Source organism: Podarcis melisellensis (assembly GCF_964234715.1).
Source record: "Podarcis melisellensis genome assembly, chromosome: 3".
Taxonomy (NCBI): Eukaryota; Metazoa; Chordata; class Lepidosauria; order Squamata; family Lacertidae; genus Podarcis; species Podarcis melisellensis.
In genome coordinates, this window is record NC_138530.1 from 71,857,904 (window position 1) to 71,871,090 (window position 13,187).

Genomic DNA, 13,187 nt, shown 5'->3' on the forward strand with positions numbered 1-13,187 from the left:
CCCTGAAGTCACACACCAGTCTCGGTTTGTCTGTGTTCTTTTTGTCCACAAAAAACACTGGGCTGCCCCCCACCGCTCGGGACTCTCTGATGAAACCTCGCTTCAAGTTTTTGTCAATGAACTCCCTCAGCTCCTGCATCTCCCTGTCTGACATGGCGTACAGCTTGCCTACTGGGAGTTGGGCCCCTGGGAGTAGGTTGATTTGACAGTCAAAGGGTCTATGCGGTGGCAGTTTGTCTGCTTCCCTTTCGCTGAATACGTTGCTCAGATCGGCGTATTGCGGGGGCACCTTCCCTTTGCCCATCACTTCCATCCCCGCTAGGGTGACTCTGTCTCCTCCCGAGACCTTCCCCTCCTTGCAGTGTTCTAGGCAATGCGCTGACCCAAAGGAGACCACCCTCTGATGCCAGCCCACTAGCGGATCGTGTAGCGCCAGCCAGCTCATCCCCAAAATGATGGGCGCTCCTCCCAGGATGGCCACATTAAACGCTATCTGTTCGGTGTGCCTTGCCACTCTCATTATCATCGGGACAGTCTGTTGGCTAACTTCTCCCCCCAACAGCTCTCTGCCGTCAATCGTAGTCACCTGCAAGGGGTTACTTAAAGGGATGGTCTGTATCTGGTGCTCAGCTGCAAACTCCTTACTCATGAAATTACAGGAGCTGCCTGAATCCAAAAGCGCCTTGACCTTTAGTGGGTGTCCGTTTGGCAGTTCTAGTAACACCTCTATCACTAAAGCAGGTCTGGGAGGTTCTGGCATGGGCACTTTCATTGCTCTTTGGCCTGGCTGCTGTGCCCCGACGGTGGCAGCCAGGCGTTGGCTTTTACTTGCTCCTTGCTTTCCTCTTCCTTTCCCCCAACAGCTCCTGCCATCCCTTGCCATTCCTTTCTTTGTGGGCAGACTCTGGCAAAGTGCCCTGGCTGTTGGCAGAGATAACATCTCTTGGCGCTCTTTCCCTCCTTCTTCCGCCCTTCACTGGGATTTGAAACTGCGCGCGCCCGCGCTGTTCCAACTTCCATCGGCTCTGCCGGCGGGAAAGATGGCTCTGGAATGTCTGGAATGCGGAACTCCCTCCAACGGTCTCCTTTCCCTTCCCGCCTTTCCAAAGCCCTCGCCTCCTGGCGCGCTCCTATGGCCAGCGCAGATTTGGTTAATTGGTCCATAGACTCCGCCCTGGGCCCCCGGGAAAGCTCATCTTTGACGGTTGAAGAAAGCCCCTCTTCGAAAAGCATTTGGATGGGCTCCGCCGATAGGTCCCACCCCAATTTATGAATCAGCATAGTAAATTCAGTCCAGTACTCACGGACAGATCTGCTTCCTTGCTGGCAAGCCATTAACTGCCTTCGCACCACCCCCTGCTCAATATCGCTGGAAAACATCAGGTCCATGGCACGAAAAAACTTCCTCGTGTCCTTTAAGATCTCATTATTCGCTGCCATCAGGGGTCTAACCCAATCTTTCGCCCCGGATTCGAGATGGCCAATCACATACGCCACTCGCGATTCCTCGTCGGGGAAGTCATCAAACTGCAAGTTTAGAGCGTATTGCATCTCTGTTCTAAAGGCATGATAGTTCCTGGGATCCCCCCCGAATTTCTGCACCAATCCTGGTACCTTTCTGGCGAGCGGGGTGGTTTTCTCCTTTCCCTTTTCTGCATCCTGAGCCCTCCTCTCCTCAAGCCTCGCCGTTTGCAGCGCCAACTGGATCTCCAACGCTCTGTACCTTTCTTCCAGGCTTGGACCCCCTCCAGCTGCTCCTGCACCCCCGGTTCCGGCTGGGTTGCTCATGATGCTTCTCTCTGCACAAGCTGGCTTTCGGTGACTTTCGGATTGCTGTGATGGGACGATGAGCTGCTTGTGCGTAAAATGCAAGTCCCTCAGAGTTTGATCAGGTTTTCAAACCTCTGCCTGTGACGGAGCCCCTCCAGCATGGCTGCGTCAATCACTAGTAGAATCCGAAAGTGGCTGCTTTCGGAAACGTTTCCAACATAAAAGCTCCTTAACGGAAACACGTCGTCTGGCCTCTCGGCGTGACAGTTTCCGTCGAGGTGTGGGTGTCCCTATAGGAGGTCCTGAGACCTCCCCACTGGTTTCGCTTGAAGCGTCTCTGAGCCATCCCTCCGACTCACTTTCCCTTGGAGTTCTTGCTCGCCCTCTACTGGTTCCCTCTTCCGCTGCTACTGCTCTCTCAACCTCAGGGAGCCTTTGCACCTGCGGCGCTTTAGATGTCAGTTCCCTGACAGCAGTGATCACCACACCATTGCTGTCGCATCCTTGGGACCCTCCTCCATGCTGTGCAACCCTGAGCTTTATCCTGCTGTGCAACATTTAATTATATTCCATCTCCACTTTCATTTCCCCCCGAGGCACTCTGATCCCAGTTTGCATCCTTGTTAAAAGAAACAAAAAGCTACACATGTTTGAGAAATTATTTCAGCTTGTTCCTGAAAGCATGCCAATCAGTTGTGTCCAATAAAGTCCATTATTTCTTCTTGTATGGATATGATTAAATTCCTATTAACATTAATGAGATGATAGCCTTATGGGCTCAGGCTGTAATTCATTTGACTTCGGTCCTCTGAATAAACTCAAACTGAAGCATTAAAGCTGAAAGATAAGTATATTTGTTGAGATCATTGGCTGGTTCTCTGTTAGAAGTAAAAGACAAAGCTCAAAAGCTACCAGTGTAAATCCTAGCCGAAGAGATGTTAGTAAACTTCCAGCACAACTTCCCAGCAGGTCTAAATGGACGTGATGGACTTCTACAGATCTACATCACTACGTGGCACATGCCAAAACAGCTTGCACAGTGGGGGGAAGCTGTGGCCGACTCTCTGTGGCACCCTGTGTGATGCTAAAACTGGGTGCCCCCGCCTCTCACACTCCATTTTACAGCATAGAATGTGCTCCCCTAAAACCACCTCTGTGGGAAGCTGCAATGCATGCCAGGAGAGTCAATGTGGTGGGGAGGTTGAGATGATGGGGATGCATGGGCAGGAGTGCCAGATTGGCTCTGCTAGTGCACCCAAACTGCACCAACCTCTCCTCCCCCTCCCCCTGCTGCCGGCAAGCTAGTATTGTGCACGTTCCCCACTGGACACGTTTCTTCTGGCAGTGGGAATGCTGGGGCAGAAGGCAAGGAGGCCAACAGCAGGTGGCACCAGAGCCACTGACAGGTAGAGTCAACTAACGATAGCTTGGTCCCCATAATCTTCCCTGCTGAGTGCTACAAGGGCAACAATAAAACCTAGGAGGATGAAGCTGGCAGGCAATGTCACACCCCTGGACTGCTTGTAAGTAAAAAGGCATGTGGGGTGAGGGGCTGGCTGAGGAGAGAGCTCCAGTTGGCACAACCATTTTTCATGCTATTTTCTCCAGTCCGTTGCAACATTTTCCACTTTACAGATCCATATAGTTATCTATTTATTTCTTAAAATAACACAACATGGTATTGCTAAGTCTGTTTTAATAATATTTATGTGATTTTAATTGTTTTGTTTTCTTGTTTTTTACTTTGGTGGCAAATCACTTAGGAACTTCTTTAGTGGGAAGCGATGCATAAACTGAATAAACCTGAAACAAAATTGAAATCTCAGCCTAAATATGTATGCTACCTCTTTGCAAAGGTTCCAGTTAATGGTGCCACTACAAATTATTTAAAAAGACAATTAGCAGTGACATGCTCTTTTGTCATCTGTAAAGTACATGTCACCATAGATTGGGGTTAGGGTGGGTAGAAATTTCACCAAAGTAGTGAATTGGTCCTGCAATCTAGGATTCAGAGTACAGCTTTCATCAGAGTCTGGTGATTTCATTTTTAGCACAGCACAGAGAGATGAAGTAACAGAGAAGTTTGTATATGGATTTGAAGGTAATCCACATTGTGACTCTGGAAGAGAGATTCAGACTCTTCCCTTTCTGTGAAATATTTAAAGCAACAAAAATCAATGATACTCTGTAGTACTTTCAGCCTTCTTGTATTTATTTAGTGAATGGCCTAAAGAGGTCACAGTATCAGCATTTGCTCAAAAGATGTGTGGCTTGTAAAAAAGAGAATGTGTGCTCTGTTAAGAGAACCATCTGCTTTATGAAAGAAACTACTGCTTATATTGGAGAACCCTCTAATTCCTCCTCATATCTCCCCCAGTTTCTGCTTCTTTTGATGGAAAACAGCACCTCCTGAGCCTGCCAGTAGTGAACAGCATTGGTTATGTTTTGCGGTTCCTCAAAAAGCTTTGCCGTAGCTTATTGTGTGACAATCTTTTCAGCAATCAACCTTTCCCACAATACAACACTGCCGAAAACCCTGAAGAATATGAAAATGGACGGATGGAATCAGGTCAGTTGGTTTTTTATGACTTTTGAATATGTATTTGAAGAAATCCATGTCTGTGTGTTGGACTACCATTTTCAAGGGAGAATCAGGGACAGCAGGTTCTTAACCCTTCTCACACGTTAACTCTTCCTCACAAATTCCTGCTTATTCTTTCTTCACAGCAAATACTGCTTTCCCTCCCAACCACACCTCTTCTGATCTTAGAGCCCAGCTGAGGGGAAACAGTTTTAAACAGAAAGATAGATCTGCAGGAGAGACACAGCAAGTGTGTGGAGGGTGCAAATCTCCTTTCCACCTACTATCTCCAGCAAATTCTTGCCTCCTGATCCACATTAGTGTTATGAGGAAAACACAACACGCGCAGGCCAATTTTTCTCTTGTAGTGTTTAGTTTCCCTCTACCTTTGTGAGATCTTGGAGAGACACACAGATTTATTAGTCTGACAGGTATTATATTTGCATTAAAAGTGGATATTATACCACTTAACTGTACACACATGACACTTTGATGTATCCTGAATCTTGGACAGTAAGTCCAGCCTCCTTTTGCAAAGACGAAAACATGTTTTTTGTCTCTTGCTGTATGAATTTGGAGGACTGTTCTTTCAAGTCACACTGTCACAGTTATGCCCAACTGATACAAGCTGGGAGGGTGGAGTGTTTTGAGAGCTAAGCTTTGTAATGTCATTTGTTATTTTGCTTATGCCATTTAAAGTTTTTATTTTTAGACTATCAAGGACTTTATTCAAAACCTTATAATGTTTAGAAAAAATAGACATGTGAGTCTCCTGCCTGATTTCAAAGTGATCTTCTGAAGGGGAGGAGGGAGGCAACATGAGTTCAATATCTCAAAAGCAATAAATGTGTTGTGTTATTCTTACTCTTATTTAGTCCTGTGGCAGACTTGATTTTGCCTTCCCCTGTATAATAACTGCAGTACATGGCTTTGAAACATAGTCAAAATAAATGGCTTTTATGGTTATCAGTAGTCTCGGCTTTGGTTCAGCATTTAATTACCTGCACAAGCCATTTATTGCCTCATATATTCTTCTGCCACGAACATTATCCCTTAAACAATAAATAAAATATTAAGGTCAGATTTAAAGGGGGAATGGGAGATCTGTGCAATGCACTCAACCACAACAAAATTTAATAGAAAACTATTTGCCTGATCTAAAAAGGTTTGTGGAGAAGAGGTCATTATGTTATCTTCGGTGTTTGAAATGAGATGGAATGTGATGATTGTATACATGGATTTTTCATCCCTTTTGACAGCTGAGATGCAGTCAAAAGTGGGGTTATGGCACTGCCACCTTTACACCCCCAATTCAGACACTGCTTGACAGTGATTCAGTGAAGAGGACATTAGATTAGCATAATATGCCATTTGTAAACATCTACTTTGCACAAAGTAGAAACTGACATTTATTTACTGTACTACGTTCTATTCATGACAGCTGTCTAGTGTCCCTGTGGAACAACACTGGGATGCTGCCTGGCAAATTTTCAACCAGGCTGGGTATTTTTCTTGTTAATATCCGACCATGTGTTGGTTTGCTTGCAGCACAAACCATAATCCTTATGGCATAATGCTTATTTTTAGTATTTCAAGTAACTGATCCCCATAGCTCAGACACACTGGTGAGCTTTAACTTGTGTACATCTATGGCAGTTCACACTGCTGATAGGGATGGTTTGCAGAAGAAACGTCAGCATCACCTGGCTGGTACAGACTGTTGTGTAGGCTGTCATACATTGGGGCAGGGCATGAGGATGGTGGCTAGATCTGAGCATGAAAGGGGAAGTGGGGATCCTCCTTTTAATGCTGAGCAGGAGTGGCAGCATTACAAAACAGCAACAGGCAAGTGCGGATCAGTGCTCAAATTATGTGGGATGGGGAGGTAGGAGGGCCCTTAAAGAAATTCAAAGCCCCAGTCCATGATCCCCTTTCCCAAATTTTATCACAATTCCCTGGAACATCCTGAAACAGTAGCCAAGGGAACTGTCACTCAGGTGAGGCCCCCATAATTCAACAACTGCTATGGTCTCCAGTTCACTTGATGCTTCCAAGTTTCTGTTCTGCAGTGTGCCTGTTTAGACAAGCATTCCCCTGATCTTTTGATTTGAATCTCCTGCTTTGAGTTTTGTTTAACTGTTATACTGTTTTAATCGACTTGTTTTTTATGTTTTAATTGTGGACGTTTTAATGTAGTTGTTTTACTGTGCATTTTAATTAAAAGTAGCTATTTTTTATAATTGGTTTTGTTTGCATTATTTTGCTGTTGGCTTTTATTTGTATGTAAACCGCCTTGGTATTTCTTCTTGAAATGGAAGGCAGCATATAAATTATGTGATTATGATTAATAATAATAACATAGGAAACACACACACATACACAATGAATCATTCATGATGAACAACAGAAAACAAATGTTTCAAGCGAACAAATGAATAATGTTCACAGGGGTCACACCTTGAAGTAATCCTCATTGCACTTGCCTGTGTCAGAGATGTTCATCATACCTGGGTCCCTGTGAGAGAGGCGTTCATCTTGTCCTCTTCCAGGAAACCCGTAAGTTTGGGGTAGGCACTTGGGAGGAAGAAGTCAATCAAGCTTCCTCTCTTGCTGCTTCTGTGGAATGTACAAAATGGCTCAGGATCTATATCCATGCATCTGGTGAAAGGTCAAAATAAAGATCTTCCTGTAAAACTATTGCTCCATTCCATTTTTTTTAATGCACCAGTCTGATAATAACAAGGAGTTTGGGGTTGAAGTCTGTTGGTTTCAGGGAGTTGGAAGGCCATCTGTTTCAACACATTGCATCCCCTAATAAGAATTTGAAGGTGACTTCAGAACTGACACAGATGTTAAATCAGTCTCAACATTATGTAAAAAATAAAATAAATAAAAGTAGATATTATTTATTGAGGCCGTCTTTGGAATACAGCTTTAAGGCTGTTCTAATCTCTTCCAACAATGCCAAGGAAGGTGATTAGATGAAGCTGACGATTACCAGTAGATGAGCCAATGGCATAGCTCAAACGAAGGGCAGGGCTGTGTGACCATAGGGCTGATAATAGATGGGCCACATCTGGCCATCCCATTATAAGAAAAATATTATAGCACTTTAAAAGGTAGAGGGATGGGGTCATGGGGTGATTTCAGGATGAAATATTATGAGCAATGGGAAGAGAAAGAGAGGCAAATGTGGACCTGAGGAATATTCATGAGAAATATAGCTGAGACAGCATAAATCAGGAAATCCTGCAAAAATTAGTGCAAAATACTGTATTTAAAAATGAAAATATAAGTTGTGGAACATTTGCCCTGGTGTATGGTGGTGGAGAAATCCTACATTAAAGATCTGGACATCCAGTTTGTGAGGTGAGAGTCTAACATCTGTATTGCCTCTGCACATAGCTGATCAAATGTGTGTGGTGAAAACTGAGTCTTGGCAGGTTTTCCTCACCTGGTATCTCCTGCCTTGCATACTTGCCCCACTCCTGATGCCCACATGGGTGCTGCAGGCACAAAACAAATTGTGTGTATACTCGATGTGCATAATCTATGCACCAAAAATTGGAGTACGTGTAGATATTATAGAGTGTAAAGATATTTATACTTATGTCCTTCTCAACTCCCAGGTTCAGAAATGGCTAGTGGTTGTTATTTAAAAATGCCAGCTAGGGAACTGGTAAAAGAATGATGATAGAAAGTGAGGAGAAGGCAGGACAAGAACAAGGGCCCTTATTCTAGATGGCAGAGAACTCTGTTAAATGGAATTAATGTCTCCCAATTTTCTCATCACTCCCGCTTATATTCTTTTGACATCCACAATGATGATCTATACATGAGACTGTAGTATCCCTTTCCACTTATTGGACTCATCATTTTAGGCGAAATATTGGCTTCCTCACAATTTTCACAAAATATTTTTCATATTAAATCTCCTTCAGCCTCTAAGGCTTACTTTTCCATCTCTAATATTTGTGTACTGCTATGTGTTGTTAACAAAACTAATTAAATCTTGTAATACTGTCACAAATACTGTGTTAGCATTTGATTGAGCTGCTAACAGCTACTTGTTATGAGTCCTGTGGATTGCAACATTGACCTATGCCAATGTGGGTTTAAGGACCAGTTCAGACACTAACTATCTGAATTTAATAAACAATTATAAGTTAGGCTGAGAACAAACCTTGTGTTGTGTTCCATTCTTGTTCTCCTCCTCTTCTTATGTGTCCACTTTCAGCCCAGCTTCTATCAGGATTTATTAAACCGCAATTCCCCATTATGTACAAGCATAGAAACTCTTTTTTACAAACCAGAATATGAAACTAGAGTAAGCACTGATTAAACCACAGTTTTCCAGTTCAGATGTAATAGGAAACAAGGGCTTAACAAAACCCAGAATCACTCTCTCATGTTATGCAACAGAAGGGAAATGATGTGAGGGAAGGAGCACATGGACACAAACTTGAATGGAAACTGGCCAATAGAGAACACACAGAGAAACACCAGACTTGTTCTTAAAATCATGGTCTCAATTTAAAAAACAAACAAACCACATGCATTATATGTAACATTTTGAGAGGAAAGCAATCAGGGTTTTTTTTAATCAATTAGCCACATGTACTATTATTATTCTTTTTATTTACACCTTCATGTTGCAAGTAGAAGTAAATAGTGGACTTGATGGCCGGTTAACTCCCTGTCTTCTCAAATTGTACTATTTGGCCTGGAGTGTATTATTAAATATCTGGCACTCCAGGTTTTGATGAACTACAACTCCCATCAGCCTTTTCGCTATGGATGATGGGAATAGTAGTTTGGAAACATCTGGAGGACTCCAGGTTAGCTTCCCCTGCATTAAGCAAATAAGCCTTGTGCTCAAGCCTCACCCCAACACCCTGAATCCATTTGGCCTATATATAAACATCTTTAAAATCATGTAACTGATTTCTGTAACTGCATAAAATCATTCTGAAGCAAACCAAGCGCTGTAGTCAACCAAAGCCTCGAGTGAAGTTGACTTACATATATTATTAATTTCAGAACTAGAAAGTCACAATCCCATAAATTAATTCAAATCCATTTCCTATTATAAATCCCCATTGATAAATTAAATCCCACATACTGAAGTTTCTTCTAATTCTGTTCACATTTTAGTTTGCTAATGGGTTTTAGCTGCCTGTCTGCTATTTAAGACTGAGTGAAAATAGAAAAAAAAATTTTTTTTAAGTAATTTCACTTCGGTAGAAAATCAATGATGTTATTTCATTAACCCCTGATCCTTTCTTTTCGAACAGAAACAGTCATACCTGAAGACTACCTGGTTGATCCAGTGAACACAAAGCATTACAGCGTAGACCCCTCTGATTCTGCCTTTAATTGTATGGGATCCGTGTACTCTATGAGGCAGAGTTCTGGCGATGGGCGTCACGGTGGAGGGTCATCTTCCTCTTGCAGTCATCGCTCTGGCCAGATGGCCTCTGGAGGACCATCAGCTGCAGCTCTGAGGCATCAGACATCAAGCCCAACCAGAAATGGAACCTACATGGAAGGAAACAGAAGTGGTAACATCTTACATTCAATTTTTATCCGATGATGTGTTGAGTTCCTTTGCTACCTGTGAAGTTGAATACTGTGAAGTTTCTATTCTTCCTTAAAGACCAACTCTTGTCATGATGATATCATTTTATGAGCCAGGCCACTCACAACCAAGTGCAGCTCAGCAGCCTTGTATAGTCTGACCCTGAAATGGAGGCTTTGTCCACAATACTGATGGGCTGTATTGTCACTGATGCATCACAAGTTGTGTGGGCCTGATGTAAGCATATAGGTAAAGGTAAAGGTAAAGGTACCCCTGCCCGTACGGGCCAGTCTTGCCAGACTCTGGGGTTGTGCGCCCATCTCACTCAAGAGGCCAGGGGCCAGCGCTGTCCGAAGACACTTCCGGGTCACGTGGCCAGCGTGACATCGCTGCTCTGGCGAGCCAGAGCTGCACACGGAAACGCCGTTTACCTTCCCGCTAGAAAGCGGTCCCTATTTATCTACTTGCACCCGGGGGTGCTTTCGAACTGCTAGGTTGGCAGGCGCTGGGACCGAACAACGGGAGCGCACCCCGCCGCGGGGATTCGAACCGCCGACCTTTCGATCGGCAAGCCCTAGGCGCTGAGGCTTTAACCCACAGCGCCACCCGCGTCCCCCTGTAAGCATATAAGTTACAATAAAAAGCAGTTTCTTTTTATTTCATTTTGTTTATGTTAAGAAGAAGAGAAACATTTGGAATATGTATTCCAAAAGGCTCAAACCTTGGGATTAAAATAGTTTACTAACCTGTTTATGAATAATTTTTTTTGCAAGCCAGGAAAAGAAACTGAATCTTAATTAATGAATATTGCGTTTTTTAAAACCATGGCAAAACGTAAGAGCTAGATCTGTGCCAGACTCTAACAGAACCCAAGATTACTCCAGGTACAATATGTGTTTCTTTTTAAAAAATGAAATTACATACCGTTTTTTCTAGGTTTTGAAAATCTTTCTATTTATTTAGAATTTTTCAAAAACAGTTCCTTGGTTTTATTAAATGAGCCCGCAGTAATTCCCTTTCTGCTCTTGGATACAATAATTCTGTTCATGGTCTGACCAGTAGCAATCTTTTTTTAAAAAAACAACAAAAACTTTATTCATTTCTAATTTGTCAAATGTGACATATATATTTTTACATTTTAAAGAAAGATTTGTCCAAGTAACCTGGTATCTTGACCATTTTAAAGTAATGAATATCTTTCCCTATCTAATTTATTAATGTGCCTAATAGAACTCTTAATATTTCTAATCTGTTTGAGGTACTGTTTGAGGCACTTTCTCCCTCAGCCTGTTGCTCGGCTGTGGCTTGTTGTGGCCTTTTGTTGTCTCACACCACATTTGGTTATTTTCTTTGCTTCAGTAATAATTCTCATTAAACTTCTATTTTATTGAGTCTTCATTTATTTCCTTTTTCCTGTTTGAGTTCAGTGTGGTTAGTGTGACCCAGAGAAATCTAAATTCAAGCCTGAGCTCATCTTTGGAGCCACTGGGTGGCCTGAGTGACTGAGATTCAGGACGGAGCCATACTTCCCACTTGTCTTGCCACTTTCCTCAAGAAAATCAGCTGTTTACCAATGAATCAGAACAAATATCAATGTTCGTTTTTATGCAGATTGACATTTGTTCTGATTCAGCAATAAACAATGGGTTTTTGGGGGAAAGTGGTGAGACAAATGTAAAACCACTTGAGATAAACATGAGGGTGGTCAAGCCTTTTGTCTGTTTAGGTGACCAGTCCTGTCACACTGTGTTTTACCTAAATCTAAAGGCTGTTCCAGACACCACCAGACAGTTCCAGTGAACTGTTTTCTTTTATTGGGAAGATATATGTATATATAATCAAATGATTCTGTTTTATCTGCTGCATCTGTCACTGTTTTTATTATATTGTATTTTTGGAATGCTGTTGCATTTATTGTTTGTTTTAATTGTTGGCTGCTGCCCTGAGTGCTGCATAAGCACTGGAAGGTGGGATATAAATCTTTCTAAAAATAAGTACAAATAAAATAAAATAGGTTGATTATCCCTCTGAGCTGCGTCACGAGTTTTTAAGCGCAGTTCATTTACATATTTTCTTGCCACCTGCCAAAGCCAGGAAATTGGATTTTACCTAAATTATGATCTTTAAGGATAATTATTGGTACCGAAGACTCCTCTCTCTTTGTAATCTGAGCATTCTTTATCATCTTGATTAATTCTGATGACACAATGCCCTAGGATACCTTTGACATGAGAGAGATGAGATCGTTATTAATGTATTTAATCCCTGGTGTGAATAAATTTCAGATGCATTAATGCAGGATTTATATACAGGTAGGGCTCCTCCAACAAAGCATGCAAGACCTGAGGAGTCAAGCAGTTTTGCAACAGCTTTGTTGACTACCAATTAGCTTCTGAGCCCAATTCAAAGTGCTGGCTTTAATTTATTAAGTCCCTTATGTTATGTGTGGGTCAAATGTATCTGACAGAGTGCGTCTCCTCAGGATTGGCTGGGAAGGCCCTGCTTAAAGTCCCGTTTTTGCATGAAGCACCATCCAGTATGGAACATCACAGGGACTTCTTTGTATTGGCTCTGATACCTGAGGATCACTATCAAAGTACTGTTATAACAGCCCCCTACACAAATCACAGTGATTGCTCAATAAAGACAATAGAGTCTAACTTATGTGCAAGAAACCCAAGAATGCTCAATAAATAGGCTGAAGACCAAGCCTGTTCAGATGCTTCCATGGTCCTCCTGAATTCAGACTCGCCAGTCTCTTTGAACCTCTTGGCTCCTCTTTTCCAAAACCAGCGATAGGCAGAAGTTTGATCTGTATCTATTGGTTGATCTCTGGGTAGTTTGTAGTAGATGAGCAAGAATCTCTGATTCCCCATAGTTTACCAACAGTGGCAATCAAATTACTCACACCTCAGTTAGACTGCCAAAGTAACAAAAGCTGGGGGTAATGGATTTGTGTGTGGGAGGACTATGAACTTGGCTCAGTTCTGATACTCAGAACAGATCCCTGTGTTTAGCAGCAGTTCAGAGGCACCGTGTTCTTTTAATTCTAGGTGGATGCCTTTTGCACTGATTCAACTCAGTGGATCCTGTGGTTCTAGTAAAACACAAAGGGAATCTCCCAAGCCTGAAGTCTGCCCACCTCTGTCTTAAACCACTCTGCAATTTAAGTGTTCCGTGCCACTGACATCCTCAATCTTGCTGTCCCAATCTTATCCTAAAGATGTCTGTCAGACATCTACATATGAGGGAGCACTG

The 13,187-nt window shown here is 42.7% G+C and overlaps 1 protein-coding gene across 3 annotated transcripts in view; it reads left to right on the forward strand.

Moving 5' to 3' along the window:
• SCML4 (Scm polycomb group protein like 4) overlaps positions 1-13,187 on the forward strand; it is a 79,725-nt gene that overhangs the window by 55,397 nt on the left and 11,141 nt on the right. For all 3 annotated transcript variants that reach the window (XM_081904663.1, XM_081904662.1, XM_081904661.1), the window contains 2 exons: positions 4,148-4,339; positions 9,646-9,912. In XM_081904663.1, coding sequence (XP_081760789.1) covers positions 4,148-4,339; positions 9,646-9,912 — 459 coding nt within the window. The remainder of the gene's footprint in view (positions 1-4,147; positions 4,340-9,645; positions 9,913-13,187) is intronic.